This window comes from Mustelus asterias, chromosome 4 (genome assembly GCF_964213995.1).
Source record: "Mustelus asterias chromosome 4, sMusAst1.hap1.1, whole genome shotgun sequence".
NCBI lineage: Eukaryota > Metazoa > Chordata > Chondrichthyes > Carcharhiniformes > Triakidae > Mustelus > Mustelus asterias.
The window spans coordinates 74,014,011-74,033,025 of NC_135804.1; the positions used below are offsets into that span (position 1 = coordinate 74,014,011).

Genomic DNA, 19,015 nt, shown 5'->3' on the forward strand with positions numbered 1-19,015 from the left:
CAGCCAACTTTGGCCAGATCATGCCTTATTTTAATAAAACCTGCCTTCCCCCAGTCCAAAGCAGTCTTTTGCAGGCCATCTTTCTCCTTGTCCGTAACAAACATGAGCTGTACCGTGTTGTGGTCCTCTCTCTCTTTCTTTCCCCCGTCCCCCCGCCTCTCTCACTCTCTCTCTTCTCCCCCCCCCCCCCCTCTCTCCCCCCCCCCTCTCTCTCTTCTCCCCCCCCCCCCCCCCCCATTAGATACATTTCAAGAAATCTGCCCCTCTAAAACCTTTACACAATATGACTATCCTTATTTATGTTGGGAAAGTTGAAATCCCCTAGTTTTATTACTCTTACAAATCTCTGACTGGCTACATATTTGGTGCTGTATTTTCCACTGACTGTTTTGGGGAGCTATAATACACTCCCAGTAATGTGGCTGCCCCCTTTACATTCCTGAGTTCTACCCAAAATTCCTAGTTTGAAGACCCTTCCAAGATACCATCTCTCCTTATTGCAGTAGCTGACTCCTTAGTTAATAGTGCTGCACCACCTTCCTGCTGACACACACCTCTGTCTCACCCAAAGATCCTATACCTGAAATGTGATTTGCCATTCCTTCCTTTCACTTAACCATGTCTCTTGTGATGGCAACAATATCACACTTCCATGTGTCAATCCACACCCTTAACTCATCAGTTTTCCTATTGCAGTCCTAGAATTAAAGACCATCCAGCCTTGACTTACTCTCTTAATACTCAACATAGTTGAATTCACTGACTTGCTTCCTTTACTGTAGCATGATCTGTCTCTATTTTATTAATGTTCTGTGTCCCGTCCCCCTGCCAAACTAGTTTAAACTCCTCCCAACAACATTAGCAAACCTACCCGCAAGGATGTTGGCCCCAATGTGGTTCAGGTGCAGACTGGTACTTGACTGAAACTGCAGCAGTTGCTGAGTCCAGTAGGATTATTTCTCCAGCTAAATGCAGTGAAGTGTCGTTCAAGTTATGTAGAAATAATGTATATAAATCAATCCCTCCTTTACAGTGTGGTCTCTAGGCATGATTGAGCGATGTATTCAAATTGCGTCCACTCTGATCAGGATGTGCAGCCTTTTGTTAACATTACATAACATATTGTTAACTTTAACATCTAAATCCACTGCTATCTTCCATCTTATTTTGTTGTATTAATGTACATTAAGCAGTCACTCTCTACTCAATATGCTATCATGATGTGAAGTGTTTCTAGAATTCTATTCCATTCATTATTTCCAATGTCCGACATATGCCCAGCAATGCTGCACCATTGTATTATGCTGGTCAAACCTCTCCCTTTCCAACCCAACTTTGAAAAGACCAAGTGAAAGAGTGTACTTGTTATAACTTTCCTTCAATGAAATAAAGTCCCCTGCCACACCTGAGTGATCCTTGTGCTATCACCATTCCCAAATCCTAGGCAAGACTTTTTAAAGTTCAATGCATTTGATACGTGAACTGACTGTAAAGTTGCTGTCTGCGTGGGTTGTTGTATTGGTGAGGAGTGTAAAGTATAAATGATGAGCTCCACTTCTCACCAATTATCTCTGCTTTCCTATTGTTTTGACACCGTGCTTTTGCCTCTTTCAGGTTTTGCCTTTGGCCCAGTTACAGCAGTGTCAGGTACCACCACATCAGCTCCTGCAACTCAGGGTTTTTCCTTTGGTGCAAAGGCAGCAGGTAGGTCCAGTCTGAGCTAGAATAAACTAAACCCTTTAAAACACAAAATAGAAACTAGCAAACCATGCTGCTCCATCAATGGGTAGCATGGTAGCACAGTGGTTAGCACTGCTGCCTCACAGTGCCAGGGATCTGGGTTCGATTCCTGGCTTGGGTCACTGTCGTGGAGTTTGCATATTCTCCCTGTGGGTTTCCTCCGAGTGCTTCGGTTTCCTCCCACGTTCTGAAAGATGTTCTGGTTAGGTGCATTGACCCGAACAGGTGCCGGACTGTGGCAACTAGAGGAAATTTCAGTGTTCACATTCGCAATGTTAATGTAAGACCATGTACATGTAAGACTAATAAATAAACTTTAAAAACTGGAATGTTGTTATGCACTTGGACGTATGCAGGGTGCTGGGAAATCACCTACTCCTTCATCTAAAATATCTGTGTTGAGCTGTTCCACTGCTTTAGTTTTCAAAATGTACTATCCAATGTCTGACATAAGAATGGCAAATTAAGATACCAAGATCCATCTGATTGACTTTCTACCATCCTGTCATTCACTATACAACAAAAAGATGTCAAATCCCTGTCAGGTTTATAAGATGTGGAGATGCCGGCGTTGGACTGGGGTAAACACAGTAAGAAGTTTAACAACACCAGGTTAAAGTCCAACAGGTTTATTTGGTAGCAAAAGCCACACAAGCTTTCGGAGCTCTAAGCCCCTTCTTCAGGTGAGTGGGAATTCTGTTCACAAACAGAGCTTATAAAGACACAGACTCAATTTACATGAATAATGGTTGGAATGCGAATACTTACAACTAATCAAGTCTTTAAGAAACGAAACAATGTGAGTGGAGAGAGCATCAAGACAGGCTAAAAAGATGTGTGTTGTCTCCAGACAAGACAACCAGTGAAACTCTGCAGGTCCACGCAACTGTGGGAGTTACAAATAGTGTGACATGAACCCAATATCCCGGTTGAGGCCGTCCTCGTGTGTGCGGAACTTGGCTATCAGTTTCTGCTCAGCGACTCTGCGCTGTCGTGTGTCGCGAAGGCCGCCTTGGAGAACGCTTACCCGAAGATCAGAGGCCGAATGCCCGTGACCGCTGAAGTGCTCCCCAACAGGAAGAGAACAGTCTTGCCTGGTGATTGTCGAGCGGTGAACAGACACACTTCCTGGAGTCGATGACAATCTCCTTCGTTTTGTTGACATTGAGGGAGAGATTATTGTCGTCACACCAGTTCACATTCGTGTAAGCATAAGATGTTTCACTCCAGATGTGATTCTATTAACCCGCTAGCAAGCTTTTATTAAAACAAACTTTATTTAATAGTTTAACTATAACAAAGAATTAGCATAACATTTATCAATTGAAATACTTAAACATGACATGGTATAGTTCTTAGCTGTTAGCTATCTCTACTAGTTCCAATTTAAGCAATATTCCTCATAGCCTTAAACTCCTCTTCAGAACCAGTTGGCAAAACACACAGGCTTGCGTGAGTTGCTAGTCCTCCAGCCTTTTTACACCTCTGGGCAGAAATAGAGAGATACACCTGTCTTCCGATTCTCAGATAGCAGCCTCCAGAGAAAGACTTGTCTTCAAACAGCAGAACCTCAGACAAGGAGAAAACACCTTTTGCAAACCTTTGGAGAGAGATGCATCTTTTCTAGCAGGTCCCAAACTTCAATTTCCAAAGAGCGAGGGGGCTACTGCTCCACAAATTCAAGTAGCAACTGCCTGCTTGTGGCTCTCAGCCTAACTCCTCCATTAGCACATGACATGCACATGTCAACCAATCTAATTAAACTCTACTCTGAAACCCCAGGAGACAGCCCTAAAAACAACAAAACTGCATTAACTCATTAAAACACCCCAATAATTAGGAGCAATTATTCTTCTGCACACTCAGCATGTAGACTGCCAGGTTTATAAACAATCGGCACTGTAATCAAAGCTGGAGTATAAAACAGTACCCTCACGAAACATGACAGACATACATTTCTTAAAGGAACAGTCGCATCACATTCCTCTGACCTTACTAAGTCTCCTAATGTGTTTTCATTTGAAAGCTGGATTTGTTTCCCTCTGTAGAATTAGCTTCCAGCTTCACTGTGTGTTCATTCACTGATGTGGAGATGCTGGCGTTGGACTGGGGTAAACACAGTAAGAAGTCTCACAACACCAGGTTAAAGTCCAACAGGTTTATTTGGTAGCAAAAGTCACTAGCTTTCGGAGCGCTGCTCCTTTGTCAGGTGAGTGGGAGTTCTGTTCACAAACAGGGCATATAAAGACACAAACTCAATTTACAAAATAATGGTTGGAATGCGAATTTTTACAGGTAATCAAGTCTTAAAGGTACAGACAATGTGAGTGCAGAGAGGGTTAAGCACAGGTTAAAGAAATGTGTATTGTCTCCCGCCAGGACAGTTATTGAGATTTTGCAAGCCCAGGCAAGTCATGGGGGTTACAGATAGTGTGACATGAACCCAAGATCCTGGTTGAGGCTGTCCTCGTGTGCGGAACTTGGCTATCAGTCTCTGCTCAGCGACTCTGCGTTGTCGTGTGTTGTGAAGGCCGCCTTGGAGAGTGCTTACCCGAAGATCAGAGGCCGAATGCCCGTGACCGCTGAAGTGTTCCCCAACAGGAAGAGAACACTCTTGCCTGGTGATTGTCGAGCAGTGTTCATTCATCTGTTGTCGTAGCGTCTGCATGGTCTCCCCAATATACCATGCCTCGGGACATCCTTTTCTGCAGCATATCAGGTAGACAACGTTGTCCGAGTTGCAAGAGTATGTACTGTGTATCTGGTGGATGGTGGTCTCACGTGAGATGATCCGGCACGTCTTGCAGAGGTTGCTGTGGCAGGGTTGTGTGGTGTCATGGTCACTGTTCTGAAAGCTGGGTAGTTTGCTGTGGACAATGGTCTGTTTGAGGTTGTGCGGTTGTTTGAAGGCAATAAGCGGGGGTGTCGGGATGGCCTTGGTGAGATGTTCGTCTTCATCAATGACATTTTGAAGGCTCCGGAGAAGATGTCGTAGCTTCTCCGCTCCGGGGAAGTACTGGATGACAAAGGGTACTCTGTCTGCCGTGTCCCGTGTTGTCCTGGAAACCAAGATAGAGTCCACATTTTCAACTTGCGCTCAGGACGCAGACCAGCTGCGAAACTCTGCCAAGCAGACAAGACAAAGGAACTACGCCATCTACATGCACACCAAGAACAGGAAACTTGAGAAACTCGGCATCACCACCAGCAGCAACCAAGCCTCCCTCGGTACCACAGTAGAAAACAGTACCACTGCAGGGAGGTCCGTTGTCAACTTGACGGACTACACACTTCAACCAGATGAAATTGAAGTTCTCAGCCAAGGGCTCAATTTCTGCCCCACCACCAAAATAGACCCCATCAGTCTTGCAGCAGACACAGGAATTCATCAGGCGAATGGGGCTGCAGGAGTTCTTCCACAAACCCCAAGAGGCCAACAGAAAACACAATGAGACAGCCAATGAACCGGAACAGCCAACAGAGATCCGCAGTGCAGCAACCGAAGAGGAAAGAGTCGAATTGGAATCCTCCGGAAGGCCGCTGCCCTCGACTTGACATGTATGTCCAAGCCGTCAGGAGGTGCGTCAACACCAGATTCTTCAGCCGCACTCACAAGACAGTCCCAAATACCACCCAAGCACAACGCAGCGCCATCCGCACGCTCAAGACCAACGTGACATTGTCATCAAACCAGCAGACAAAGGAGGGGCCATCGTCATATTGAACAGAACGGATTCATTTGGAATACTGCGTCCAGTTCTGGTCGCCACACTACCAGAAGGACGTGGAGGCTTTGGAGGAGTACAGAGAAGGTATACCAGGATGTTGCCTGGTATGGAAGGTCTTAGCTATGAGGAGAAATTGGGTAAATTGGGGTTGTTCTCCCTGGAAAGACGGAGGATGAGGGGCGACCTAAATAGAGGTGTATAAAATTATGAAGGGCATAGATAGTGAACAGTGGGAAGCTTTTTCCCAGGTCGGAGGTGACGAACACAAGGGGTCACGGGTTCAAGGTGAGGGGGGGCAAGGTTCAACACAGATGTCAGGGGGACGTATTTTACACAGAGGGTAGTGGGGGCCTGGAATGCACTGACAAGCAAGGTGATTGAGGCGGACACGCTGGGATCGTTTAAGACTTATCTGGATAGCCACATGAACAGACTGGGAATAGAGGGATACAAAAGAATGGTCTAGTGGGCACATGAGCGGCGCAGGCTTGGAGAGCCGAAGGGCCTGTTCCTGTGCTGTGTTCTTTGTTCTTATTACTGCAAAGAAGTGTACCGACAATTGAGCAACGAGGAACACTACAGACAGTTACCCACCGATCTGACCAAAGAACGCACCCGTCAACTCAACAGACTGGTCAAGACCTTTGATCCGGACCTTCAGAGCACCCTCCGTGCTCTCATCCCAAGTACTCCCCGTGCTGGAGATCTCTACTGCCTCCCGAAGATACACAAGGCAAACACACCCGGCCGTCCCATTGTATCGGGCAATGGGACCCTGTGCAAGAACCTCTCCGGCTACGTCGAGGGCATCCTGAAACCCATTGTACAAAGAACCCCCAGCTTTTGTCACGACACTACGGACTTCCTACAGAAACTCGGCACACATGGAGCAGTTGAACCAGGAGCACTCCTCGTCACAATGGATGTCTCGGCACTCTACACCAGCATCCCCCATGACGATGGTATTGCTGCAACTGCCTCAGTACTCGACGCCGACAACTGTCAGTCTCCAGATGCAATTGTACAACTCATCCGCTTCATCCTGGACCACAATGTCTTCACCTTCAACAGCCAGTTCTTCACCCAGACACGTGGAACAGCCATGGGGACCAAATTCGCACCTCAATATACCAACATCTTTATGCACAGGTTCGAACAAGACCTCTTCACCGCACAGGACCTTCAACCAATGCTATACACTAGATACATGGATGACATTTTCTTCCTTTGGACTCATGGTGAACAATCACTGAAACAACTATATGATGACATCAAGTTCCATCCCACCATCAGACTCACCATGGACTACTCTCCGGAATCGCTTGCATTCTTGGACACACGTATCTCCATTAAGGATGGTCACCTCAGCACCTCACTGTACTGCAAACCCACGGATAACCTCAGGATGCTCCACTTCTCCAGCTTCCACGCTAAACGCATTAAAGAAGCCATCCCCCATGGACAAGCCCTCCGTATACACAGGATCTGCTCGGATGAGGAGGATCGCAACAGACACCTCCAGACGCTGAAAGATGCCCTCATAAGAACAGGTAATGGCGCTCGTCTCCTCGATTGACAGTTCCGACGTGCCACAGCGAAAAACTGCACCGACCTCCTCAGAAGACAAACACGGGACACGGCGGACAGAGTACCCTTTGTCCAGTACTACTTCGGAGCGGAGAAACTACGACGACACCTCCGGAGCCTTCAACATGTCATTGATGAAGACAAACATCTCACCAAGGCCATCCCCACACCCCCAGTTCTTGCCTTCAAACAACCGCACAACCTCAAACAGACCATTGTCCACAGCAAACTACCCAGCCTTCAGGAGAGCAGTGACCACGACACCACACAACCCTGCCACAGCAACCTCTGCAAGACGTGCTGGATCATCGATACGGATGCCATCATCTCACGTGAGGACACCATCCACCAGGTACACGGTACATACTCTTGCAACTCGGCCAAGCTTGTCTACCTGATACGCTGCAGGAAAGGATGCCCCGAGGCATGGTACATTGGGGAAACTATGCAGACGCTGCGACAACGGATCAATGAACACCGCTCGACAATCACCAGGCAAGACTGTTCTCTTCCTGTTGGGGAGCACTTCAGCGGTCACGGGCATTCGGCCTCTGATCTTCGCGTCAGCGTTCTCCAAGGCGGCCTTCACGACACATGACAACGCAGAGTCGCTGAGCAGAGACTGATAGCCAAGTTTCGCACACATGAGGACGGCCTCAACCGGGATCTTGGGTTCATGTCACACTATCTGTAACCCCCACGGCTTGCAAAATCTCACTAACTGTCCTGGCTGGAGACAATACACATCTCTTTAACCTGTGCTTAACCCTCTCTCCACTCTCATTGTCTGTACCTTTAAGACTTGATTACCTGTAAAGACTCTCATTCCAACCATTATTTTGTAAATTGAGTTTGTCTTTATATGCCCTGTTTGTGAACCAAACTCCTACTTACCTGACGAAGGGGCAGCGCTCCGAAAGCTAGTGGGTTTTGCTACCAAATAAACCTGTTGGACTTTAACCTGGTGTTGTGAGACTTCTTACTGAGTTCATCCACTGCCAGAGCAATCTAACTCACCAGTTTATTAATTGTCCAATTTGCATTAGAACCCTTGCCCATTTAACTGCAATAAATAAAAAGAAAAATGTCCACCAATGCGAATGGTGCTATCCCCTCTTTCCCACGTGCCATTCGAATTCAGCCTGATATTTTGTAAAAGGTGGCCCAAATCCTGATGCGTGTCTTCAGTTTTGTTATGTATATTTCTCTCGTCCCAGAATTCAGTCATTAGTGATTTACTTTGTCACCCACAGCCCCACCCTCCTACAGGAAGTCCCTTGTGTTTCTTGGCTATGTTCATGTTTAATTTTTGCTGCTAAAGTATGATCAGGTGAAGATCTTTGTGGAGAAAAGTGATCGTTTGAAGGTGATCATAACTCCATTCAATTCAGTAATTTGGCTGAATCAGTCATTTATGCCAAGATCTCAGGATGACTTGCAGTTATCCTCTCTGTTCAACATTGTGCTTTCAGTGTTGTGTCTGGGACTGTTGTCTGCCAAGTGTTTGTTTACATGACTTGGCATACTGCAGAGATTCTCTTGAAAACTGGTTAAAGTATAACGTTAGTGGTTTCTGTTAAGTTGTTTAAATCCTGAGTCAAGGGTGTTAAATAATCTCCCCAATAGACTGTGAGCCTTGTAGCACGAGTCGACAAAAGGAGCGATGTAAGGAACTCTTAAATGCAGAACAAGTGAGCCTTGATTGTTATTGTGGGAGAAATTCCACTTTTTAAAAATAAATGCAAGAACTAATACACTCTTTACTCTGCAGGAGCTTTGACCAGTGCACCTGCAGCTGGACCAACTCTGTTTGCCTCAGTGGTGAGCTCGGTGCCTCCTGCCACTTCAGTGACAACTGGTTTTACATGTAAGTCATTAAGAAATGCTTAATGCATATCCCCAGTTGTCTGTTTGGATATAGCATATTGTTTCACATCAGCAATGTCTGTTCAATACATCAAGCCCTGACCCCACAAGCTATACAGTATTGGGTTTTAGTGGTGAGTTACTGCTGAGGACCTTTATTAACCACCTTAATGTATCTTGATTTGTCTTCAGAATGAAATTGAACCATAGACACTTCTAATTTGTTTCTCAATATTGGTGAGGCTGATAACAGAGGGTGTTCAGTCTCCAAAAAACATTTTACATGTTTGGTTTAAAGTATTGTTATTGAGATCTGTGTGTGAATTGCAAAGCCTGTATAGTTGTGAATGAGACAGTTATGTTAAACTAGTGAACCTAATGTTTCCTTTTCATAATCTTAGAATTGTTAGAATGCAGAATGAGGCCATTCAGCCCATTGTGTGTGCCTCACCTTGATGAATGTAAAATTCATACAGATCATTAAGAAATCCTCAACCAGACTACTGGCCTCTCATAATATTAGAAAATACAGATAATTTCAAGTAATTTATATTTGTCTTTGTGTGTCGGGCATAACCTAGAACTTTAAGTTTAAAATTAATTTGCATATCTGTAATTGTGTGCAAGGGAAACTTGAGTTTTAGTTCTTTAAAAGACCTGCATTTTAGTGAGGTTCTACAACACTTCAAGTAGGAAAACGTTTGCTGCTTAGCAACAAGGGGGGCCCACAGTTGAGGCGAAATATGATGGCAGTTTTTTTAGTTCAGCTGTTGCCCAGAATGAAACGCCAGTTCACAAAATTACTGGAACAGGCAGAACATGCAAGGGGACAGGAAAAAAGTACTAAACTAAAGTAAAAGGTCCCAAAAACAGGCAGAGGGACAGAACAAAGTCCCAAAAATGACCACCTAGTCAAAGGGAAAGAACAAGAATCTGAAAAAAATGTCCTGTTAAGAGTGAGGAGCAAAAGCAGAAGCTACAGGTTAAAAGACAGGGCTGTAGAAATCATAGAAACCCTACAGTGCAGAAGGAGGCCATTCGGCCCATCGAGTCTGCACCAACCACAATCCCACCCAGGCCCTACCCGCTAATCCCTTTTTTTTTTTACCCGCTAATCCCTCTAACCTACGCATCCCAGGACTCGGTAAGGGGCAATTTTTAACCTGGCCAATCAACCTAACCCGCACATCTTTGGACTGTGGGAGGAAACCGGAGCACCCGGAGGAAACCCACGCAGACACGAGGAGAATGTGCAAACTCCACACAGTGACCTGAGCCGGGAATCGAACCCAGGACCCTGGAGCTGTGAAGCAGCAGTGCTAACCACTGTGCTACCGTGCCGCCCCCGGTATATTGCAGACCTGGAACAGCGTGGGCTTGTGAAGGCAAGAGATCAATGGAGACAACCAAAAGTTGATGACTCCTTACTATGGGTCTTTGAAGTCATTTTTTTTGGCATGGCTGGGTATCTGAGCGATTGTCTGGAAGGCAAAGCTTGAATGATCCAGTGGAGGGGAACATTGGAATGAGGTTGATACCCTGTAGGTACATCCTTGATGTAGACACCTGAGGGAGTGTGTTGCTTGGGAGAAGATTCCAAGGCGTGTTCTCTGAGTGGAGATTAGAAACTCATGTGAAAGACAAGAGTTCCAGTGGGGTTAGTGGCTTACATTGTGACAAGTGTCTGGAGGGAATTTGAGAAATAAATTGAAGTTCTGGGTGGCATTTGACACTTGATTTCAGAATGTAGAGCATCTGACCACAGTTCTATTAATTTACATGGACTGTGTACCTATTGAGAACATTAGAATATAAAATTTTGTAACTTGTGTTATCCTTATGGATCTGTGTACTTCTATAAAGGTACAATGATGGATGAAGAAATGGTATTACATTTCATGTTTGCTTACACTTTTAGCAAAATAATTAATTAAACATCTTTGTTACTCTGTTCAATAGCTGCCCTGTTACTAAGCGAAAAATGAAAGGGAGATTTATCAAGCCAAATTCCACTCTGCAATCTTGGGTGTGCAATAGCCAGGGGTAACAAATTATAGAGTCATGGAATCCTTATAGAGCAGAAGGAGAACATTCGGCCCATCAAGTCTGTACTGACTCTCAGAGCATCCCTTCCAGGCTCTTTCCCTGTAACCCCATATAATTGCCTCCCTGCTATTTGTGATATATATAAATGATTTGGAAGAAGGTGTAACTGGTGTTATCAGCAAGTTTGCGGATGACACGAAGATGGCTGGACTTGCGGATAGCGATGAGCATGGTTGGGCAATATAGCAGGATATAGATGGGCTGGAAAATTGGGCGGAGAGGTGGCAGATGGAATTTAATCCGGATAAATGCGAAGTGATGCATTTTGGAAGAAATAATGTAGGGAGGAGTTATACAATAAATGGCAGAGTCATCAGGAGTATAGAAACACAGAGGGACCTAGGTGTGCAAGTCCACAAATCCTTGAAGGTGGCAACACAGGTGGAGAAGGTGGTGAAGAAGGCATATGGTATGCTTGCCTTTATAGGACGGGGTATAGAGTATAAAAGCTGGAGTCTGATGATGCAGCTGTATAGAACGCTGGTTAGGCCACATTTGGAGTACTGCGTCCAGTTCTGGTCGCCACACTACCAGAAGGACGTGGAGGCGTCGGAAAAAGTGCAGAGAAGGTTTACCAGGATGTTGCCTGGTATGGAGGGTCTTGGCTATGAGGAGAGATTGGGTAAACTGGGCTTGTTCTCCCTGGAAAGATGGAGAAGGAGGGCAGATCTAATAGAGATGTACAAGATTATGAAGGGGATAGATAGGTTTGAACGGTTGGAAGCTTTTTCCCAGATCAGAAGTGGCGATCACGAGGGGTCACGGGCTCGAGGAGAGAGGGGCGAAGTATAACTCAGATATTAGAGAGATGTTTTTTACGCAGAGGGTGGTGGGGGCCTGGAATGCGCTGCCAAGTAGGGTGGTGGAGGCAGACACGCTGACATCATTTAAGACTTACCTTAATAGTCACATGAGCAGCCTGGGAATGGAGGAATACAAACGATTGGTCTAGTTGGACCAAGGAGCGGCACAGGCTTGGAGGGCCGAAGGGCCTGTTTCCTGTGCTGGACTGTTGTTTGTTCTTAATCCCCCTAATTTACATATCTTGGGACACTAATGGGCAATTTAGCATAGCCAATCCACCAACCCACACATCTTGGGACTTTGGGAGGAAACCAGAGTATGTGGTGGAAACCCACACAGGCATCGCGAGAATGTGCAAAATCCGCACAGTCACCCATGACCAGAATCAATCCTGAGTCCCTGGCGCTGTGGGACCACAGATCGAGGAAAGTCTGGGGGCCCGTCCAAGATATTTTTAAATGAGGACAGCGGGTGACTGGATGCTGGTCATAATTGGTAAGATATAGAAGTCCAAAGATATGCAGGCTAAGTTGATTGGCTATGCTAAATTGACCCTTGGTGTCAGGGGGATTAATGGGGTAAATACATTGGATTATTGCGATAGGGCCTAGGTGGGATTGTTGTCAGTGCAGCCTCAATGGGCCAAATGGTGGCCTCCTGCGCTGTAGGGATTCTGATAGAGACTAGGTTTCTTACATTAGTAAAGTAAAATGGCTACCTTTGATGCAAGTAAGTTGTATGGAACAGCCTAGGTTAAATTATGAATCTTTAATAATATTAACTTAGTTGGTGAGTGTGGCAGAGGAGTTATAGAAACATGGAAAAACTGCAGCACAAAACAGGCCCTTCGGCCCCACAAGTTGTGCCGAACATATCCCTACCTTTTAGGCCGACCTATAACACTCCATCCTATTAAGTCCCATGTACTCATCCAGGAGTTTCTTAAATGACCCTATTGAGTTTGGCTCCACTACCACTGATGGCAGCCGATTCCACTCGCCCCCTCTGTGAAAAACTTCCCCCTCACATTTCTCCTGTACCTACCCCCCAGCACCTTAAACCTGTGTCCTCTCGTAGCAGCCATTTCCACCCTGGGAAAAAGCCTCTGAGAATCCACCCGATCTATGCCTCTCAACATCTTATATACCTCTATTGGGTCTCCTCTCATCCTACGTCTCTCCAAGGAGAAAAGACCGAGCTCCCTCAGCCTATCCTCATAAGACATGCCACTCAATCCAGGCAACATCCTTGTAAATCTCCTCTGCACCCTTTCAATCTTTTCCACATCCTTCCTGTAATGAGGCGACCAGAACTGAGCACAGTACTCCAAGTGGGGTCTGACGAGGGTCTTATATAAAACTTTAGTAAAGCGTTTGACAAAGTCCCTCATGGTAGGCTAGTGAAAAAGTTTGGATCTCATGGGATAAAGGGGGAGGTGGCTAGATGGGTGGAGAACTGGCTTGGTCACAGAAGACAGAGGGTGGTAGTGGAAGGGTCTTTTTCCGGCTGGAGGCCTGTGACTAGTGGTGTTCCGCAGGGCTCTGTATTGGGACCTCTGCTGTTTGTGATTTATATAAATGATCTGGAAGGAGTAACTGGGGTGATCAGTAAGTTTGCGGACGACACAAAACTGGCAGGACTTGCAGATAGTGAGGAACATTGTCAGAGGCTACAGAAGGATATAGATAGGCTGGAAATTTGGGCAAAGAAATGGCAGATGGAGTTCAATCCTGATAAATGCGAAGTGATGCATTTTGGTGGGAATAATGTAGGGAGGAGCTACACGATAAATGGAAGAACCATAAAGGGTGTAGAGACGCAGAGGGACCTGGATGTGCAAGTCCACAGATCTTTGAAGGTGACGTCACAGGTGGAGAAGGTGGTGAAGAAGGCATATGGCATGCTTGCCTTTATAGGACGGGGCATAGATTATAAAAGTTGGGGTCTGATGTTGCAGATGTATAGAACCTTGGTTCGGCCGCATTTGGAATACTGCGTCCAGTTCTGGTCGCCACACTACCAGAAGGACCTGGAGGCTTTGGAGAGAGTACAGAGGAGGTTTACCAGGATGTTGCCTGGTATGGAGGGGCTTGGTTATGAGGAGAGATTGGGGAAACTGGGGTTGTTCTCCTTGGAAAGACGGAGGATGAGGGGAGACTTAATAGAGGTGTATAAAATTATGAAAGGCATAGATAGGGTGAACGGTGGGAAGCTTTTCCCAGGGTCGGTGGTGACGTTCACGAGGGGGTCATAGGTTCAAGGTGAAGGGGGGGAGGTTTAACACAGATATCAGAAGGACATATTTTACACAGAGGGTGGTGGGGGCCTGGAATGTGTTGCCGGGCAAGGTGGTGGAGGCGGACACACTGGGAACGTTTAAGACTTATCTAGACAGCTATATGAACGGAGTGGGAATGGAGGGATACAAAAGAGTGGTCTAGTTTGGACTAGGGAGCGTCGCGGGCTAATTGTTCTTTGTTTCTCGCTTCAAGGCTTCATTCTATGATCATCTTGCTGGTGCCAGTACAGAGCGAGACTGCGGATAGTTGGGAACCTGTCTCGGGGGCAGGGAATTCAGATGGTGTTCGTAAAGCAGAAGTGGAAATGAATAGGGTTGGGAAGCATTTTCCGATCAGGGCCAGTGTGATTTCCTGGACTCGTTTCGATCGCCACAGGGGGTCGGAGAGGAATTTCCCAGATTTTTTTTCCCCATATTGGCCCTGGGGTTTTCACTCTGGGTTTTCGCCTCTCCCTGGAGATCACATGGTCTGGAATGGGGTGGTGGGGGTGAGTTAATAGGTTGTGATGAACAAAGCATCGTAGCTGTGAGGGACAGCTCGGTGGATAGGATATTAGGATGTAGATAGGCTGGAAAATTGGGCGGGGATCCTGGATTCAGGATTCAATCCTGGACCGGGGAGCGGCGCGGGCTTGGAGGGCCGAAGGGCCTGTTCCTGTGCTGTATTGTTCTTTGTTCTTTGTTGTTCTTTGTGTATAGCTGCATCATTATCCCCGGACTCTTAAGCTCGATTGATAAAGGCCAGCACACCATACGCCTTCTTAACCACCTCCTCCACCTGCGGGGCCGATTTTAGAGTCCTATGGACCCGGACCCCAAGGTCCTTCTGATCCTCCACAGTACTAAGAGTCTTTCCCTTTATATTGTACTCCCTCATCCCATTTGACCTGCCAAAATGGACCACTACGCATTTATCTGGGTTGAAGTCCATCTGCCACTTCTCCGCCCAGTCTTGCATCCTATCTATGTCCCTCTGTAACTTCTGACATCCCTCCAGACTATCCACAACCCCACCAACCTTAAATGTGAAGTGATGCATTTCAGTCGATCTCCTGTAAGGGGGGAACTATACAATAAATGGCAGAACCATCAGGAGTATAGACACAGGGACCTGGGTGTGCAAGTCCACAGTTCCTTAAAGGTGGCAGCACAGGTGGAGAGCGTGGTGAAGAAGGCATATGGCATGCTTGCCTTTATTGGACGGGGCATAGAGTATAAAAGTTGGCATATGATGTTGCGGCTGTATAGAACGTTGGTTAGGCCACATCCAGTTCTGGTCGCCACACTACCAGAAGGACGTGGAGGCTTTAGAGAGAGTACAGAGAAGGTTTACCAGGATGTTGCCTGGTATGGAGGGTCTTAGCTATGAGGAGAGATTGGGTAAACTGGGATTGTTCTCCTTGGAAAGACGGAGGATGAGGGGTGACCTAATAGAGGTGTATAAAATTATGAAGAGCATAGATAGGGTGAACAGTGGGAAGCTTTTTCCCAGGTCGGAGGTGACGAACAGGTTCAAGGTGAGCGGGGGGAAGGTTCAACACAGATGTCAAGGGAATGTATTTTACACAGAGGGTGGTGGGGGCCTGGAATGCACTCCCAAGCAAGGTGATTGAGGCGGACACACTGGGATCGTTTAAGACTTATCTAGATAGCCACATGAACAGACTGGGAATAGAGGGATACAAATGAATGGTCTAGTTGGGCACATGAGCGGCTCAGGCTTGGAGGGCCTAAGGGCCTGTTCCTGTGCTGTATTCTTCTTTGTTCTATTAAAATGGCTGAAGATCAAACAACCTAGAAATGGCTAAAAGAGATTTTGATCAGATAAAAAAATGAGATGTCTTTGCCAAATTGAAATGGGAATTTACTGCAGTTGAGTTTGGGCAATGAGCTTGAGGATGGAATTATACTTAGTTAACAAAACTGACAGTTGGACCATGGACTTCATAGAAAATCATAGAAACCCTACAGTACAGAAAGAGGCCATTCGGCCCATCGAGTTTGTACCAACCACAATCCCACCCAGGCCCTACCTCCACATCCCGACATATTTACCCACTAATCCCTCTAACCTATGCATCTCAGGACACTAAGGGCAATTTTTAGCATGGCCAATCAACCTAACCTTGAATGAAACGTTGAACTTGAATGAAACATTCTTTGCTGAGTTAAAGACAGGGAATAAGAGAAAACAGCAACACGAGAGCTGAATTATGATGAAGCTAATATATAGTCTGCAAATCGTATTACATTTATTGATTGTTTTACTTAATTCGGAAGATAAAATTGAACCCTTGAGTCATGGTTCAAAATATCCGAGTTGGAGCACCTTTGAGAAAATTCTGAGGTGAACCCTTCAGAGGTGGAGATTGGAATTCCTTGAGTGAGAAACCATTTGAGAGATTGGTTGATAGTGTTACTGAAGTCTTGGTGAATTGTTGAGGAATCCATGGATTCTGTCTTGGTTTCAACTGTCATTTATTGTGTGGCGTGATGTCTGATCACAGTTGGCTTGTTAATTCACATATGCCTCATGCTTATCCTGAAGTATAAGATAGATACTGTAAATCACTGACCTTTTATAGTAAAGTTTATTTTGATTTGGCAACACGGTGGTTAGCACTGATGTCTCACAGTGCCAGGGACCCAGGTTTAATTCCAGTCTTGGGTGACTGTCTGTCTGTGGAGAGAATGTGCAAACTCCACATGTTTCTGTGGGTTTCCTCTGAGTGCTCTGGTTTCCTCCCACAATCCAAAAACGTGCAGGTTCGCTGGATTGGCCATGATCAATGTGTGGAGATAGGGCAGGGGAGTGGGCCTAGATAGTGCTGTTTTGGAGGATTGATGCATACTGAATGGGCCAAATGGCCGACTACTGCACTGTAGCGATTCTATGGATTTGTTCAAAACCAGTGAAATCTGATGGCTTTCTTCGCTAAGCAAGTGTCTTAAATTACAAACTTTGATTTAAACAAAATGTTATTGGTCCCTAACTGGATCTTAACCAAAAACTTGAAGGGTTGGCCAATTAGCTCATTAACTTGTTTGAAGTGCATTTTATTGACTCCGTTTTGTTTTGTATTTAGTGACCACCAGTGCTGTTCCTACTCCTGCTACTTCTGCAACTTCTGCTCCATTTGGATTTAAGCCAACCAGTACAACCTTACCTGTCACCACAGCTACACCCGTAGGTATGTAATGATGCTTTTGTGGAACCTAGATTTCAGTCATTGCATAATGGATACAATACAGATCCTAGAAAGTTGATGAAGTTATTTTCCAAAGTATCAGTCTAATAGCGTTAGAGGCCTATGTGTCACTGTAGAGCTGGTGAGGAGCATTGTGGTGACCTGTCATAACCCATGATATACACACCGTAATCTCTCATGTCTACACGCTTGTTCCTAATTTCCCCTGGGTGGTGAAACTGCTACAGTCCTGATAGATACACTCACTGTTTCTAGAAAGGGTGTTCCAGGATTTTGACCCAGCACCAGTGAAGGAACGGCAGTATAGTTCCAGGTCAGGATGGTGTGTGGCTTAAGAGGGGAATTTACAGATCGTGGTGGTGTTCCTAAGTATCTGCTGCCCTTGTCTTTCTAGATGCTATAGGCTACAGGTTTGGAAGGTACTGTCAAAAGAGCCTTGGTGAATTACTGCAAAGCAACTTAATGTACATTGTACATACTTTTGCCGCAATGGAGAGAGTGAATATTGCTAATGGTGGATGTGGTGTCAATAAAGTAGGCTGCTTTGTCATGAATGGTGGTGTTTCTTGAATATTGTTGGAGCTGCACTCCTATATAGGCAAATGGAGAGTACTCCATTATACTCCAAATTGTCCCTTGTAGATAGTGGATAGGTTTTGGATGGTTAACAGGTGAGTTTTCAGTGAACAAGTTAACTAAATTATTAACAAACCAAATAAAACACAATTCTAATGGAATGCTGTTCAGATGTATACAATTCCCATCATTACCGCAATGGAATTTAGTCATTCTCAAAATTACAACCAGGTTTGTCGTCGTCCGGAATATTCTGGGCTTTCTCTGTGGATTTTCTGTATGGAACTGCTTTCTTTTCTGGTATCTTCACTATCAAGATGGTGCTTTTAGCTGAGAGCTTTGAGCTGGGAAGATGGCAGTTCCTGTCTCTCTCAGAGCTGAACTAAGCTGTTCCTCTGGCAGGTGACCGTTTCTCTCTGCTTTTGTGCCACTGCCTCCCTTTTATATCTGTGATGACATATCAATATTTCCCACAACATGATTGATCCTCGGTTGTCAACACTATCAAATTCAAATGAGGTTGCTGGTATTCAAGTGCCTAATTTAAACAAGATTTAAGATGAAAATCAAAAGCCTGTTACCAAGGCAACCCTGCTTTTACAAATGTTTCAGTCCGTGTATAGCACCATATACACCTGCATTTTTAAACTTTCTAAGCACAGAAAAAACACCTTTTTAAAGGGACCATGCAATGCTTTCACCTCTTAGCATTTTACAAATTTTAAAATAATTTTACAAACACCAATCTACAACTACTCCTTTACTCAACTTTGCAACACCTCCCCCTTAAGAAAAAAATGAATCATCATGAAAAGATGGCTTCATTTTTTATTTTGAACTTGTGATAAAGCATCTGCAATAGCATTTTCACGACCCGCAACGTGCAATCTGTAAATTGAATGCTTGTAATATGAGACTCCAACACAACAATCTGGTGTTCTTGTCCTTAAATCTTTCCAGAAATGTCAAAGGATTGTTATTATTGGAGGTTGATCCCTACTCTGAGAACTAACATCTAACCACTTAGGAGTCCCTCGTCTCATAATCTGTTAAGTATGAGAAGTAGTACGATCTGCTGTTAAGCAACTTTTCGTGGTTAA

The 19,015-nt window shown here is 45.3% G+C and overlaps 1 protein-coding gene across 1 annotated transcript in view; it reads left to right on the forward strand.

Annotated features, from left to right (window-relative positions):
* nup62l (nucleoporin 62 like) overlaps positions 1-19,015 on the forward strand; it is a 118,562-nt gene that overhangs the window by 12,020 nt on the left and 87,527 nt on the right. The window contains exons 3-5 of the mRNA XM_078211200.1: positions 1,615-1,704; positions 8,827-8,922; positions 17,217-17,321. Of these exons, the coding sequence (XP_078067326.1) occupies positions 1,615-1,704; positions 8,827-8,922; positions 17,217-17,321 (291 nt within the window). The remainder of the gene's footprint in view (positions 1-1,614; positions 1,705-8,826; positions 8,923-17,216; positions 17,322-19,015) is intronic.